General features: G+C 38.1%; 1 protein-coding gene across 2 annotated transcripts in view; it reads left to right on the top strand.

Annotated features, from left to right (window-relative positions):
* ENTPD6 (ectonucleoside triphosphate diphosphohydrolase 6) overlaps window positions 1-16,866 on the top strand; it is a 921,044-nt gene that overhangs the window by 774,513 nt on the left and 129,665 nt on the right. For both annotated transcript variants that reach the window (XM_044057700.1, XM_044057708.1), the window contains exon 9: window positions 14,999-15,063. In XM_044057700.1, the coding sequence (XP_043913635.1) occupies window positions 14,999-15,063 (65 nt within the window). The remainder of the gene's footprint in view (window positions 1-14,998; window positions 15,064-16,866) is intronic.

Raw genomic sequence — 16,866 nt, 5'->3', positions numbered from 1 at the left:
GGGATATAATGCCTGATATGTACTTGTCTAAACATTTGTCAAAACTGGAATGACCGCAATGCTTTCTCACTAACAAAATCAGGAGCCTAAATCATAAAAAAAAATGCAGTGCGTCACAAACCCTTATGCCACTTTTCTGTCTAATGTATGCTACTAAGGTGTAACTTTATTCTGTATAACCTATTACACATTCAGAAAACCAGTGGTGGGATAAACATCTGCTGAAGAGATTTCCATTTCTTCTACAACATAAACAGAATATGCTAGCGGGATAGGTAAAGTGAATTTCACTTTTGTGGAACCGTCTTCCACTCCACAGAAAGCTTCTTAAGATTCTCTTAGATCAGCAGCCTAGTAAGTACCTGTGAAGCTGTAATACTACCCATAGCTTGGCTAATAGCTAGAGGGCTTTTCAAAGTTGGTAGGAAAAAGCTTTGAAAAGAATCACCAACTTGTACATCAGTCTGTTCATCTCCTTCCAGCTGTAATTTGTCTCATACAATGGGAGGTTTACTGTATAAACATTAAACCTGCATTCTTGCAATGCATGAAAATTTCTCATGTTTTTTGTATATCATTACCACCCCCAAACACGGCATGAGGAATGACAGTGGCAACTTGAGAAGCATGTTTATGCTGTAAAGGGTGCATCACTCTCTTGCTACAACAAAGTAAAATACATAATTTTCAGGTCATGTGGAAAAATCTGACAGATGACCCTGACATGTTATGCTGGCTAGGTGAGGGTAGTAAAGTAACTGGAATGCTTGCCTGCCATATAGATGACTTTGTATGGAGTGACTCATAAAACTTTGCCCCTTCAGTTATTCTTTACCAGAATGACACTTTTCATGTTTGCCATAATGATTATGACTGCTTTTGTTATGTAGGATTAGACTTTACTACCATTGATGGTAGGTACTGTGTTGGTACATCAAGAGAGCTATATAAAACATCTTGTCATGAAACCTTCAAGAGCAGTTCAGCATGGTCTCCTCTTTCTATAATTGAGACTTACTAGCTTACTTCAAAAACAGATCAAATTTTCTGGGTTGCCATGCAAACTAGACCTGATGTTTTTAACATCACCTGTTTAGCATCCAGTATAGAACATGCCACTATATAGACTATTTAATTGAACAAATATTATTTTGCAGAATGGAGCCTACAAGCAGTCTTGAAATGTCAGTTCCTGGGAATTGATCATCTGAAATTAGTTGTATTTAGAGATGCTTCATTATGGAAACCTATTTGGTGCTGCCACTCATGGAAGACATTTCATTGTCTTGATGGGAGAGCAGGGAAAATTCCCACCCTTTTGTTGGCATTTAAAACAATTAGAGAAGTGGTATGTTGTAGTCTCACAGTAGAAGTTCTTGTGAAGTCAGACGGCATTGACGGTCCACTCTTTCTAGCTCTGCTCATCTCAGCTCCGAGCTGATGACCTATGACAAAACTTATTCTGTCAGATAATTTGTGTCACACATAAACTACTCTTTTGTTGAGGCAATTCATTTTACCAAGATGTTGTAGAAAAAAGACTTTATCAGGAGATTACTGAAATAAGTGTGAATCTAGACTTTGGTATTTCACCGTACTTGTCATCTGCCAAAGAGCAGTTGATAGTTTGTCTCACTGAAGAAAGAGCACCCTACCTTGTATTCCTAGTGGCACTTAAGAAAGGGGGTTGGTGTATTGAATGACTGTTTAAAACATTAACCTATCGACTTTTAAAAAGGCAGAGAACAAGACTGCAAACTCTCCCACCAGCCAGTGCTTTCCTTTGCTGAAGGGCTCTTTCTTCAGCAGTGTCACTACCCTGTTTAATTATGTCAGTTTTTCTTTGCAAATTGTTGTATACATGCATATTTCCAAGGGAGGTGCTTCTTGAACTAAGTGGATGATCACTTTAATTCAGTTTATTACAAAAATATCATCGGTTTGTGATATTGCAGCATATGGAGTCACCCACTTTGTGAACACGGAAAATTGAGGCTTTCCAAAGTTTGGGAACATAGGTTTCATTAACTGAGTAATTTAGAAGGATGGAGATGGTCAATAGCTTCAGCTACAGTTTTGGATATTCAGCCAGGAGATTAGTAGTTGCAGTACATAAACTTTTAAACTAGAGTTTCTAGACAAAGCAGCGTGGCACTGTTGAGAGGTAAAGTATAGAAACAGTATGTGCTGAGTAGTCTGTGGGCCTTTCTGGGAAACAGCAACATGGGAAGATTTTTAGGAAGTAGCAACTAAATTCTTTAGCAATTTCATAGTCTTTATGCATTCATTAATAGGTTAGTCTGTGTACCCTTATTTGGGTTAAGCAGTAGTGAGATTCTTCACTGTCCCAGAATAGTTGTTTATTTTTGGACTTGGTATGCTATGTGAGCAAGTAGTATTTTTTTTATCTGTTTAGTAACAAGTACAGTGGATATAAAAAGTTTACACACCGCTGTTAAAATGCCAGGTTTCTGTGATATAAAAAATGAGACCACAGTAAATCATTTCAAAACTTTTCTCACCTTTAATGTGACCTTTAACCTGTACAATTCAATTGAAAAACAAATCTGTTAGGGGAAAAATATAAAAAATAAAAAACTTATAATAGGCTGGTTGCATAAGTGTGCACACCCTTAAACTAATACTTTGTTGAAGCACCTTGTGATTTAATTACAACATTCAGTCTTTAGCAAGTACACTGAAGAAGGCATATAGCCGAAACCAGTATGTCTTGTTAATAAATGCAAATGCTGTTAACTCTCTCATTGCTTGTGCTGGCCATTTTTTGCTTTTGAACATAGTTTTCAGGGCCTTTGCACTTGCCTACTGGTGATTAGTCTTCTTTGCACTAAAAGAGAAGACACCCTCTGTCAGTTTCACTTCATTTTTTTCCCCTCAAGAACGGGATCTGCCTTTATCCCATCTGTCAGTCCCTCCCATGTAAGTTAAAAACCATAAGTTCCCTCTTTGATTATCTATTTCTGTCTTACCAATTAAGATTACACTGTATTTATATATATTTCACAATTTTTAAAATTAAATTAGGAGTATTGTTTTTCAAAGTTAACATTCATAACAGTGATGGAAAAATGGCTACAAGTGTGCCTGTAGAATATGGATTCTACCAAAAACTACCATTTATATTGCCTTTTCTATTTGGTGAGGTGTCCAGTCAGCACTCTTTGACCTTTAATACAAAAGATGCTTCACTGGAGGGCCTGAAATTTGACGGCCTTCCTCAAGTACAAAAAAAAAATCACATTAGCGTTAGAGACACCTGCCACTTACTGGGTGGGAGGGGGCACTTCAAATATTCGATGAAGAGCTGCTTTTAAAATGGGAAAAAGAATAATCTGCATGGAGACTACCAAGAAATCAGTGGTTAAGAATCATGTGGGCAGAAAATGAGAAGCAGCAGCAGACCCACCAGAAGCAGTCCTAACTAAGACGGAGTGGATTTGATCAGATGATTTGTTGACATATCTGTTAGACTACATTGATAAGATTCCTGATAAATAATGATACTGCAGAATGTACAGTTTCAGATATTTATATCTATGCATATAATTGGTCTTCTATTCGTAAAATTTTCTTTGTACTCATTCCGGGCTCCTAAGCTGTAAATACAAAAGATATTATATTCAAGATTTGGCGTAATTTATATATTATAAAGTAACCAAACAGTTAATGTCCCTTGTATTAAGATTTTTAATCATGAAGACTTAACTGTTTCATGGCCCTACACCACAAGTATCAGCATGTTTTCCAAAAGAGAAATTAGCAAACAGTAAATGCTCAAATCCTTATATTGATGGATTTCATTTAATACAGTTGATGACAAAAATTGCTGGTCTGCTAATACTTGGCTTCCCAAAATACATGCCACTACACTTTTCAGTTAAAAATTTTAGCCCCATTGATGCTGCCTGTATTCTTGCATATAGCAGTTTATATTGTTTGTTCCTTGGGATTGTGGCAGTTGTTACAGCCTTGTGAAACACCAATTATAACTGGTATGTACTCCACAGATGTACCATTCAATACAATGGATTGAGATCTTTCTTACTAGCCATGTTGTAAAAGTAATGTCTTTCGGCTTTTCCCGGTTAGGGGTCGGCACAGCGGAATGCGATCCACTTATGATTGGCAGTAGATTTTTACAGTGCCGAGGTGCCAGCCCGACACCCAACCTTCAACAAAGTCACACCCATTCACACACGCACCTACCTGCAAGTCTTTAAACGTCACTCAACCATGGGGAGGACATGCAGACTCCACACAGAAGGTGCTCCAGCCAAGAATAGAACCGGAGAACCTCTTGCTGTGAGACGGCAACGCTAACCACTGCACTACCGCGGCATTACTAGCCATGTTGTAATCCACCTAATTATGTACATGTTGATTTCTGATTTACACACTACTTTATAGATAACTGAGTGAGATAGAGAGTCGAAGGCCTTTGCCAAATCTAGGAATTTCACACCGGATGAGAGACCTAGTGTAATGCAATTGAGATCTGATCATAAAACTCCACGAAATTAGTAAAAGTCTATCTTCCTTTAATAAATCCATGCTGGTTGATGTCCAGTAGTGCCATTTTATTTTTGTCATTTATAATCTCAGTAAGGCATCTTTCAGAACATTTGCTTAGAATGGAGGTTAGGGTAATCGGTCTATAATTCCTCACATCTTTAATTTTTATCTTTTATTGGAGTAATATGGGATTATTTTCAAAGAACTAGGAACCGTATCAGAGGAAAGGAGTTTATTAAAAATGTGTTTAATACAGGCCCTGTAATATTACAAGTAGCAGAGATGTTATCAGGATCCACTGATTTTATTTTTTTCAGTGGCTTGTAGAGTTATTAATGGATACAAATTCACCTAATGTAGTATTGAAGTTAATATCCATATAATTAGAGCTAATTTTGTTAAGACTAGTATGACTGAAGTAATGTCATCATAGAATCACAAATCAGGGTGTTATTCGTATGCAGTCTACATGCTAAATATTGAAGTTAATTGAATAGATGTATTTATAAATTTCTTACTGGATACATCTTTTGCTAACTTCTCATAAATAAACTTCTCATTCTTAATACCTTGCTAACCTTATTTAATTTCCTTTTATTTGTTGATTCATGAATTTTTGCAGATGTTAAAAGTTCTTTTCCTTTCCTGATATACTTTAATTAAATCAAAGCTCCACTAGGAAGGTTAAGATTTTAGAGTGTTATAGTTAGTCATAGCTATTAAGTGCAACACTGTAGTTCAATATCTTTCAAGTGCAGAATAACCAAAATCTATTTTAATCAAAAGTAGTTCATTAAGCCAAGCTATATTTGTAGATCTTGATAGTTAATTTTACCATCAGTATATTTTTTAACATTGCCTTTAATGAAGGAGCCATTGCTATTTCAGAGTCAATTGAATTATGTTCAGAAGTTCCCAGGGTGAAATATAGATTTGTTATAGATTATACTTGAAACATCTGTGGCTAGAATGTCAAGTACGTTATTCATTCTTGTGTTATTAAAGACCATTTGTTTTAATCTTGATAAGAGATAATATTAACACATTCTTTAGAAAATATACTATTGGCATTTAAGTTAGTCAGATTAATATCTGGATAATTAAAATCACCCAGTTAACATATTTTGCATATCCAAGGTATTGTCTAAAAATCTCAGTGCTTCATAGAGCCTAAATTTGAGCTATGATAACACAGAACAGCCCTCACTGTGTCACGTAAAGGATCATAGAAGTCTGTAGATGTAATAGAATCATGAAGAAGCAACATCAACACTGTGCCTCCCTTAATGTGATTCCCAGGCATTCATATTTAGAGGTACGGTGATGTTATAAATACTGTGAATTCTCTTTCTAAGCTCTGACAATCTTGTAATTTTTGTAGCTCAGCAAAGCCTTTTCATTTCTAATGCTTGTTGCATGCACTGTGAATTGCAGAAATGACATTTTATAATTGCCTGAGTTTATTGTTTTTAATAGAGCCAGTGACTTCTTTAAATGTTCTTTATTTTTTCCAGAAACAAGTAACTGCCCTTTAGTTACTTAGCTGAAAATTGTCTTTGGTGAACATTCAGTTGTCAACACATTCCTCCTAATATGTAACAAGTTTGATATTATATGCTATGCGAAGTTTGCCTCTGTCATGTTTTAAATGTGTTAACAAAGCAGTCGCCTTCGAAATAAAATTGAAACCAGAAAACCCTTCCACCCAAGGTACCTTTAGAAATTTCTGGAAGACAAATTACCTACTCTTAGGTGATGCATTGGCAAGCTTCAAATATTTACCAAACACAGTTAACCCCCATACACTACCACGATATACCAGCAGGTAATCAACTGCATAGATGCAATTGTACCCTGTGGGAACAAGTGCAGGCAAAACCGTGAAAACAAACCCAAATGGTGGAACCCTACTATCAAGAAGCTTTGCAGTAAAAGGAAGCAGATTTTGACCAAAAATGAGAGCAGTAGTTTCCCGAATGCTAGAGCCACTGTTACTGAATTAAACAACTTGAGAATTTGCTTAATAAAATCCAGTAAAGCCAAGTTTGAGGCTAAAATTGTTCCCCAAACCAAAGACAATCACAAGGCCTTTTTAGTTAAGTTCATAATTTCAAAAGGTCAATGCAGCAATGCACTGAGCTGATTGTTTGTTAAAAATGTTACCTATACTGAGACTGAAGATATTGCCAAACTGTTGTCTGATAGACATTTCTAACTTTACCCCTGTCAACTCTCCATCTGTCCCTCAAGATATACCTGAAGTGTGCTCACCTCCAATTATAACACAAGACCAAGTCCCTAAAAAAAAAGCTAAAAAAATAAAAAAATTTTGATCATTGGGTCATCAATATATCCTGGTTCCTTAACCAGCCTCATATTCAAAGCCATGGAAATAATTGTCATGAAACTACAAGTCAGAACATGTGCCTACACATCACCACTGTAATAGGATACCTAAATAGTCAGCTATGGTTCTCCTTATACTCCATCTGATCACATTGGAACCAGCGTTTTTTCACAACCCCTGCTGTGCTGAACTGAACAGGGGGGAAGGGATGAATTTAAAAACAAACAAGTGTGTGTCTACCTGTATTATTAAGGATGCCATCATATCCTCAGTCTTTCACCAGTTTTTCCAAGAAGGTGCTGATGCATATCTTGCAAAAAGCAGGAAAGTCTATGACTAGGAAACGCTGTTTGAAACATGCTATCACTGTGGTGTGAACCAAGGACACTCTTCCCATAAGCTGTTTCTTAATAGGTTATCACGTGCTTCAGTTAAAGTGCTTTTACCTGCAATTGCAACTAGCTTTCCTGTGACCCGTCACTTCCAAGGCCACTCAACTCAAGGGAGTCCTACTTTTAAAACCACCTCGAAAGTTGTTCCTGTACCTTAGGACCTTAATTTCATGCTGAAAACGTTAACTCCAGTTCCTTTTAGGCCCAGATTCTCCGTGGCACTTATGTTTTTGTCTTGGAAAGCATTATTTTGTGTGGCAGTTGCCTGCGGCAAGAAGATCACTGAGCTTCAAATTTTTTCTTCCTTTTTTTTTTTTTTTTAAACACCTTTATTGAATTCTTGTGACATAGACAAACTTACATTTATATAAAAGTAATCAACCCATATTAACAAGTTCAAATTTAAAAACAATATGATTCACATTTATAGTTATATATCGTATAATTTTTGCAACATTACATAAATTATTCAGTTCCTGACTTCTAAACCTCATTCCTCCTCCAAAACATTTTGTATGCATGTATTGTTCCCACAGTTTCCATTTTATATATGTAATTTACTCCTGCCCTTTTCTAAAGATCTCACTTCCTGTTCTTTTATCTCTGTTACAATATTCACTACTTCAAGTATAGATTATTTAGATTTTGATTTCCATTTTCTAGTAATTGCTTTTTTTGCAGCCACCAAAATTAAACTTAATGAGAACTTACTATGTCTAGGCTGTATCCCATCTCAAAAAAAAACAAAATTCCTTAGTTACACTCATTTGCTCCCCCAGTATTCCTGACAGAGTACTCTGTAGAGGATTTTTAAAGAAAGGCAGCTCCTTATACTCCCAAAGCATATGTGCCCAGTTACCTCTTTCTTCCCTATCACGCCATCAACAACTACCATCTACCTGAGGAAAAATTCTTTGGAGTTTGCTTGGGGTGTAAAAGTATCTATGTAAATACTTCCCAGCAAAAATTCTAAATCTTCTAGATTTTGTTGCCATAGCCGGCCTTAGGTAGCCGCCTAGGGTTCCACTCTAGCAGGGGCACTTTTCCAGTATTTATTTGGTGTAGGTAGACCAGGATGGGGGCACCAGGTGGTGTGATGCTGGTACCGTGGAGCCCTTTTGCCTAGGGCACTCCCAGTGTTTGTGAATTTTATATCTAATCTCTCTTCCCAATCTTTTATCACTTCTGATTGATTCCTATATTTATCATACAGTATTTTACATGCCCTACTAATGAGCCCTTTTTTAGCAGCAACTTCTGTTCTAGATTCAATTAAAAACTCAACTAATGCAAATGTTTCATTTAAGATTCCCCTATCCCTTTCTCTTTATCTATATTCTGATATCAGTCCCTAATGAGCTTCAAATTTTTTATGTGCAGCTAGCCATATGCTGTCTTCCACAGAGACATAGTGTGCCTTAGAACTAATCTTTCTTTTATGCTAAAAGGGGTAGCCAAGTTGACAGTCGACTAGACTGTTCACCTGAGAGTTTTCTGTAATAACTGACATAGCAAAGATATTTTTTTTTCTGGATGTTCACAGGTAATTTAGATATTACCCAGTAAGAACTAAACATTTCAAGCAGTCTGAACAGCTGTTTTGTGTCCATTTTACCAGGCAAATAATGATGATATTTCCCTAAGATGATACTTTATAATTTTATAGTATACTGCATTACCTTCTGTTAACAAGAAAGAACCTGGAGGGGCCATAAGAGAGCCCACTGTACTATGGCAGCAGACCCCACAGCTGTTGTCTTTAAGACTGTATCAGCACAGTGTGTGTTTGTGAGGCAGCTACATTAACTAGAGGTCCTGAGTGAAGTTTCTGTAGAAACTAAAAGTTGGATTCTCAGTAAAGGAGCAGGGCAGGCTTTTATACAGCTGCTCTGCAGGATTGCTGTTATCTTCTGCTACATTACACTTCCCACAAGTTATAAATCATACTGAGGCATTAACCCCTGGGATGTATACGGTACAATTGTGTGAATGTATTTACCGTGGCTATAATTAGTCAAGTAGGGTTATTTCTCTCATATAGGCTCCAGCCGTTCTTCCCCTTTATTCAGGACCCTGCCCTTCTTTGCCCAGAGAGGCAAGGTGGTTTGAGGAAGTAAGTATTTCAGTACAAATAATATGGTCAGTGCTCTAATATTTCTTTCAGAGGGCACTTCACTGAGGAGCAGAAGTATTTCGTACTCACAGGGCTATTGCATACCAGAGACAAAGGTCAGTTATTCTGTTCCTTTGACAAGACACACTTGGCTAGTTGCCTTGCTTCCAGAATATAACTGAAAATAGTGCAAGCTGTTCTGTCTTTTAGCCATGCATCTCCTTGGCTAGGAGAATTGTCCTGCCCCACTGCATTTGTCCATAAAACTCTGGAAGTTTGACCAGAAAGTAGATGTCTGCCTGTAGCCAATTCTAATGGGTTAGGACTCATACTGTGGCAATAACCCTAGTTGGACGTCTCTGTTTATGGTGAGTGTAGTTGTGCAACTGTAGGTTTTGAAATGAGGAAATCACATTACCATTAACTCCATTGTCCCCTAGCTTCTCTTCTGCACTCAGAGTCCTCAGCAAATGTACAGTTCCAGTCTTAGCCCATTTATAATTGATGGGGATCCACATTTATACTTATGTAGACAGTTGCCTGATTCATACCTGTGACAGTTGCCTGATTCATACCTATGACAATTGCCTGATGCAGACCTATGAGGAAATACAAGAGACAGTCATGCCCATCATCTAGTATGTCACAAGTTTAGTAATATCCCTGTAAATTTAGAAGTCCAAGTTGGAACCCCTCTGCAGAATAAAGTTTGGGGCACCATCTTGGACCAAACACAAGCACCCGCACGTACGGATGTGCACGGACCAAACCAACCAAGGCAATAAATAGAAACCAAAAAGGTCCAGCACAATGGGTAGAAAACTTGAAATAATTTATTCAGGTAGCATCAAAAAAACAAATGGCATACCAGTTTCGGCAACAGCCTTCCTCAGTGCATTAACACAACTAAAAATGTCTGATCCTTAAATAGATAATGTCATTAGCATTCACAAATGTTATTGGTTGGATTGAACATTATGACAACTCATTCAAACCAGGTTTAAAAAAAAACCCTAGCCTGATAATCCAACCTGATTCCTTATTGTTTAATACAGTGTGCCAACCAATGTTAGAAAAATTAGGACTCTGAACTCTGTCAATGACAGTAAATGTAAATCTGGCTGTTTTATGAGCCAAAGTGTGCTTAAACAAAGCATTAGTGGCTCTCCTGTTCCTGATCTCACTGAGGTGTTCAGAAATCCGAAGCCTCAGTGTCCTAGATGCCTGTCCAACATAAAACACCAAATAGGAACAGGTAGCCAAATAAACAATCCATTCTGAACTGCAATTTCCAAAACAGAAAATGTCATAGACCTTGGGAGTGTTAGAGTAATATATTTCTTGGAGAAATTGACATCTGGCAATGCTACTTGGATGATTGTTGAATGGTATGGAGGGGGATATGTTTTTTTTTTTTACAGGAATTTGTGGAATACCTGAACCAGAATAAATGAGGCATACAATTTACTTTGAATGCCAATAAAGATACCATCACTTTTTTAGATATGACTGTTGTTAGGGATCTAGCTCATACCCTAAAAACTGAGGTTTTTCGCAAATATCCTCAGTACAATACATTATTATAAGCTAGTAGTCATCACCCCCCCACACACACACATCATCCGCAATATACCCAAGTCACAAATTTTGAGAATGCTTCACATTTGTTCTACACAGGATAGTTATGCCCGGTATGAACAAGATCTGCATAACCATTTCATCCAGAGGGGATACAAAGATAGCAATATCTGTCAGGCCAGGGACCATGTTAGACAACAATCCAGAGCAAGTTTATTACAATACAAAAAGTCTGATGTCGACAGAGATGGACAACAGTCCATTCGATTGGTAACTACCTTTGGCAGGAATTTTCAGACCTTTAAGCAGGTTATTAACCAACATTGGGATATCTTAAAAGCTAATGTCAAGCTCAATGAAATTCTTTCTCCTATATGTTCATTTTCTTTTCATAGGGGGCCCACCTTAGGGTCCCATTTTAGTCATTATAAACGCAAGGTTCCGCCCTCACTCCAACAGTCTACCATATTTGGGAATAAGGTCAAGGGATGTGTACCTTGTGGACATTGTTCCGCATGTCCCCCCACATATTTAAAACTAGTACTTTCACCAGCTCTAACACTCCCAAGGTCTATGACATTTTGTGTTTTGGAAATTGTTTATTTGGCTACTTGTTCCTGTTCGGCGTTTTATGTTGGACAAATGTCTCGGACACTGAGGCTTCAGATAGCCGAACACGTCAGTGAGATCAGGAACAGGAGAGCCACTAATGCTTTGTTTAAGCACACTTTGGCTCATAAAACAGCCAGATTTACATTTACTGTCATTGATAGAGTTCAGAGTCGTAATTTTTCTAAAGTTGGTTGGCACACTATATTAAACAATAAGGAATCAGGTTGAATTATCAGGCTAGGGGGTTTGTTTAAACCTGGTCTGAATGAGTTGTCATAATGTTCAATCCAACCAATAACATTTGTGAATGCTAATGATGTTATCTATTTAAGGATCAGACATTTTTAGTTGTGTTAATGCACTGAGGAAGGCTGTTGCCGAAACCGGTATGCCATTTGTTTTTTTGATACTACCTGAATAAATTATTTCAAGTTTTCTACCCATTGTGCTGCACCATCTTGGACACCAAAACTTTCAAGGTCTTAAAAACAGGATCATCCACATGGAAGGAATTTTCTTATTCATCTCCCAGAAGTCTTACCTAACAGTAAAGACTTTGTAAAAGTCTTCTATTTTATGTTTACTTCATCCTAATAGTTCCCCTATCAAAAACTGAACAGGAGAAGATTCATTAGTACCTGAAAATCATCTAGGATCAGCACTAGCAGCATTTAGAACATGCTGTTCCTCTGATCCTTCCTTTAAGAAAGGAGTTAAAGTGGTGAGCAGGAGAGGTGACAAGCAATGTGTGACTTTCCTTTACCTGTTCAGACCAAAGTCAGAGTATAACAGACTGATTAGACTCTATGTGCAGAGGCCTCATTAACTTCAGTTCAGAGTACAGGGCAGATGGTCAAAGGAGCAAAGGAAGTAACCTGAAGGAAATTATGACTATTTGAAAAGCACTCCAGGCTGTTGGTGTCTTCTGAGTTAAGGGACCCTTTAGACATTGCCAGAAAACCTTGTGATTATATGGTACATCAGCAGGCAGGAGATGCTCAGGCAGTCACTCCTGTCCCTTCTGCAAATTATCCAAGATTCTTTTGGGTCAGGTAAACACTCAACTTGCACTCTTCAAGCAATCTACAGCCCAAGACTGTAGACTTCCCAAGCAGATCCCCTGAATAAGTAAAGCATCGTTTCATAAAGATGAAGTTGGCAGGGAAGCCTTTCTAGAGATCACAGCAAATATGGAGCTGTGCAGACTGCAAGTATCACAAACCAGTTGCCAGTACAGAAAGTCTGCTAAAATACCCTTTGTTCTACAGCTTTAGCCACCTCTGCCCTTTCAGTCACATGGAATCATGCCCTCCTAGATCATTTTCCCCCAGTCCAACTCAATCCAGAGGTGCTGTTGAAGTGAAAAGAGGAAAAAAGCAAGGCTTATCATGACAACTTCCTGCTGGACAAGACAGGACTAATTCTTGAAGTTAATGCGGGCGGCGCAGTGGTGCAGCGGTAGAGTTGTCACCTCACAGCAAGAGGTTCTCCGGTTTGATTCTCGGCTGGGGTGCTTTCTGTGTGGAGTCTGCATGTCCTCCCTGTGTTCGTGTGGGTTTCCTCCCACATTACAAAGACATGCATCTGGAGCCTTTCTCCCCGGGCCGCCGCTGAAAATTGGCTTTGTTCCAAGTCGGACTTTCCCGGTTAACAAATGTTAAATAAATAAATAATGCATATGACCTAAAACTTGTTCCTTTTAAGTATCGTTTACTTGTTAACCAAGTAAGCCCATTAGCTACAAATGCCACATTTCAAGAGTATTATGACAGCACTTTCTGGTTAAGTGACTTACTAAGTGTGTTAAAATAAACAATGGAAACTATGAAAATCAAACTCGGGGCTACAGGGGATGCTCATTAGTGGTTCATAGCCTTAATCCTCTGTGCAGAACAGCTCTTCCCATGTATTGCAAGGTGCTGATTCACTAAGGAAGGGACCCTGGTCATTCCATCTTCAAAAAACTTGTGCCTAATAGCTTAAAAGATTTGAGATTAGCACCCCATGTTCATATTTTTGCCCCTAGGTGCCTCTCTTCTTACATGAGACAGGGAGACCCAACACCACATTGTATTATTTACCATAGATTCTGAATTTAAGGATCATTGCTGCATTAGGAGCTCCAACCCCCATTCTTCTTTTCTTTGGTAATCTAGTTTTGAGTTAACTCACACTCTTACTGAGGAGTGCTTACCCTTTTAGTGTGCTGTAGGTGTTGTATGTGGGATTTGTGTATTACTTATGATGAAAGCATTGGGTGTATGTTGATAGTCTAGGAGCGTAATTATAAAAGGTACCCTTTTGGTCTGTACTTTTCCTTTTAAGCATAAATGGATGAGAATTTGGTTAGTTAGCTAGTAGCTTTTTCCTTTATGTATTCAGTATGGAAGATGTAAGAACACCTATTGGTGCAAAAGCATTTCAGAAAGGAGTAGGAATGTAAATCAGACCAGAAGTAAACAAAATCAGCTGACAACTAAAAATCCCCAAATCAAAAGAAAGAAAATAAAGAACAGGACAAGAAGAAAAGGAAAGAAATCTGGGACACCCACATTTACAGTGGTAAGTATAGCTGGGGCAACCATATGTTGATCATAACTGTATATCCATATTTTGTTCTTCAGGAGTGAAGGGAGGGGCTTGTAGTAGCCAAGTAAACCCTTTCCAAGTGAACATTGTGTTTAGCAATCGGGTGGCAAACTGTCCATTGAAAAACAATGACATCATGGGCCACTTTATCAAATGTATGGATGCTTCTAGGACTTACTCCATAGATGTTTATATTGTGGACATTTGTGCTGCGGCTACCGTGGGCATCATATAACATCTTTTCCATGCAGAATTCCTCCAACTCTAGCCTCCATGAAGTTGTAAATGAACCACTTGTTCTACTGGACAGTTAACCAACTGCAGAAGGCTCCTAATGTTAGATTAACAGATTTGTTAAGTTCATCTGTGAGTAAGTCCTGTGCTTTGAGTACTTATTACCCCGTCTTTTCCCTACCTTTGGATAAGCCTGTCATTTAACAGCAGTGGTTGAAGTTTCCTGTAAGGTCAGGCAAGTATGTTTTTATATAGCTTTCTACATTTCCTCTGTTTTTTTTCTGTCTTAACTGTTGCACTTGCTCAGTGAATAGGGTAATATTGATTGATGCAAGAGCTAGGTGCACTGATGTGCTTTGGTAGGCATACATGTGCCATAGGGTATGAGAACAAAAGTGAACACAATCTAGTGATTGTGAAGAGAAAATCCTAGTAACCCACTATGGAGGGAACACTGGCATATCAGTTGTTGATGTAGTTATGGCATTACCTCTTATTTACTTCAGTGTAGATTTACTGAAACTGTTCATTAGATTTCATTTTATGCTGCTTTGTGCATACTATAATGTAAGTGGTTACTAACACTTTTTCTTCTTGAAGTTATTTAGGGCTTGGTCTTATGTCAGCACGACTTGCCATATTAGGAGGAACAGAAGGTCAACCATGTAAGTGATCTTACAGAATGCCTGATTTTTCAGTTACATGTTTGCGACAGTAGCAAGAGTGCAACTATAGATACTGCATCAACAGCTTTCTTTAAACAAACTCTTGTTTCACTTTTCTTTGGAACTGCGTGACCTGTTTTGTGGTAGCCATTTTACCAACTGATTGTTCCATGAATTAAGTATTTGTGACTGTAAGTGACTCTTGAAAACCAGTTGCTAATAAGTCCTGTGTGTTAAGCTATATAGTACACAGTTTCTTGTGTTTTTTCTACTGTCTCTTTATACTAGCCATTTGCCATGTTTTATCCATCTCAGTTAATTTATGAATTTTTGTTGCCTGTGTTGCCATGAAGTTTAGGAAAAAGAGGATCATAATGATTTTTGCTTTTCCTGCCAAGGCAGGTCCAGTAGCACTTTTCTTTTGCTAGGCCTTTTATTTAGTCTTGAGTCACTGTTGTCTTAAGGCAAGATGAATGCCAGTTCAGTTAGGGAAAATATTCTGACATGGGGAAGGGGGTTAATGTATAAAGTCAGACAAGCATAAGCATGGGAAGCATTAGCTGACGTTTGTAAAAGGTTATGTTCTGATCTGCAAGGAAACTCGCACATCAGGGAGTATGCCCTATAAAGACTATTAATCGAATATCGGGTAGGTAGTGCAGAAACAGAATTTTGAAAACTTGCGGTCATCTCTCTCCATGTGCATACATAACTCATTCTTTGACTGTTGAATCAGTAGTATACAGCTTGCCTTATACCAGTCTGTTTGTGCCATGATAACGTACTGTCTTAAGCTTCTAGTTCTCAATTTGCTTTACAGTTTGAGCATCACGCTGTGACCAGTGCTGGAACTTGCCAGTTACATGTACACTTGCTTGCTGGCAGGAGCTGTGCAATTTCAACTTTACTTTTCTTACATTCTTCCCCAGGATACTTTTTGTACTCTTCTGTGTCTGGTAATATATAACAGAGAAAGCAAAACAATATCTAAAAATCAAGACACCAGACTTCTGTTTTGACATACTGCATAACCAAACATTTTCATCAGCCCCTATTTCTTCCAGGAAAGACTGTTTTTAGCCTCAGACCATTGAATACAGACCTGTCCCTCACATTATCTCCTTGTAATGTCCAGGTAAGGAGAGATGGCTCTCTCTTGTCTTCAGACTTTAGTATCTTATTCCTAATATTTTTCTAAAATATCCAAGACTGAAACTTTACAATACTTAAGGGGAATGCTTGGATATTTCCTTCTGTAACCTATTGCTGTGCTTTTCTACAAATGTCAAGCTCCTACATCCAGGGATCCATGCTGCTTTGGCCGTTGTATAGCATGGCTTAAGGGAAATGTGTTTTCTCACAGTCTCCCCATATTTCTGGCCATTCATGCAGTTGAATATTCACCTTGTGTGCATCACTTTAAAAAGTCTGTATTTGGTGCTTAAGAAGTTTAATGCCACCATTCATACATTTTCTGGGGTTGATTACAAGTCACAGGTGTTTCATTTTTTACTTAGGTCTGGGTCATGAAGTAGTTTCTGCCAGTGCTTCAACTACTCGACCTACTGACTTCTGAAAGAGAGATGTTCTTTTTTCAAGACTTTTATCAGTGGCCAGCAGTTTGCTGTGCTGGAGGATTGATCACTACAAAGACCAGCCAGAGAACTTGGGAGAACCCAAGACAGGGTCATAATGCAGTTAAGGGATTAGTTGCCTTGGTTTAAGCATTAAGGCCTAGCTGCTGTTGAAAGTCCAGCTTACCTCAGTGACCTCCATTCCCTTGCCAGCCATTTTAAAATCTCT

The sequence above is a fragment of the Protopterus annectens genome, chromosome 1.part2, assembly GCF_019279795.1.
Source record: "Protopterus annectens isolate FY-2018-M chromosome 1.part2, PAN1.0, whole genome shotgun sequence".
Taxonomy (NCBI): domain Eukaryota; kingdom Metazoa; phylum Chordata; order Ceratodontiformes; family Protopteridae; genus Protopterus; species Protopterus annectens.
Note: the sequence above shows the minus strand (reverse complement) of the source record. Positions and strands in the feature narration are given on the sequence as shown.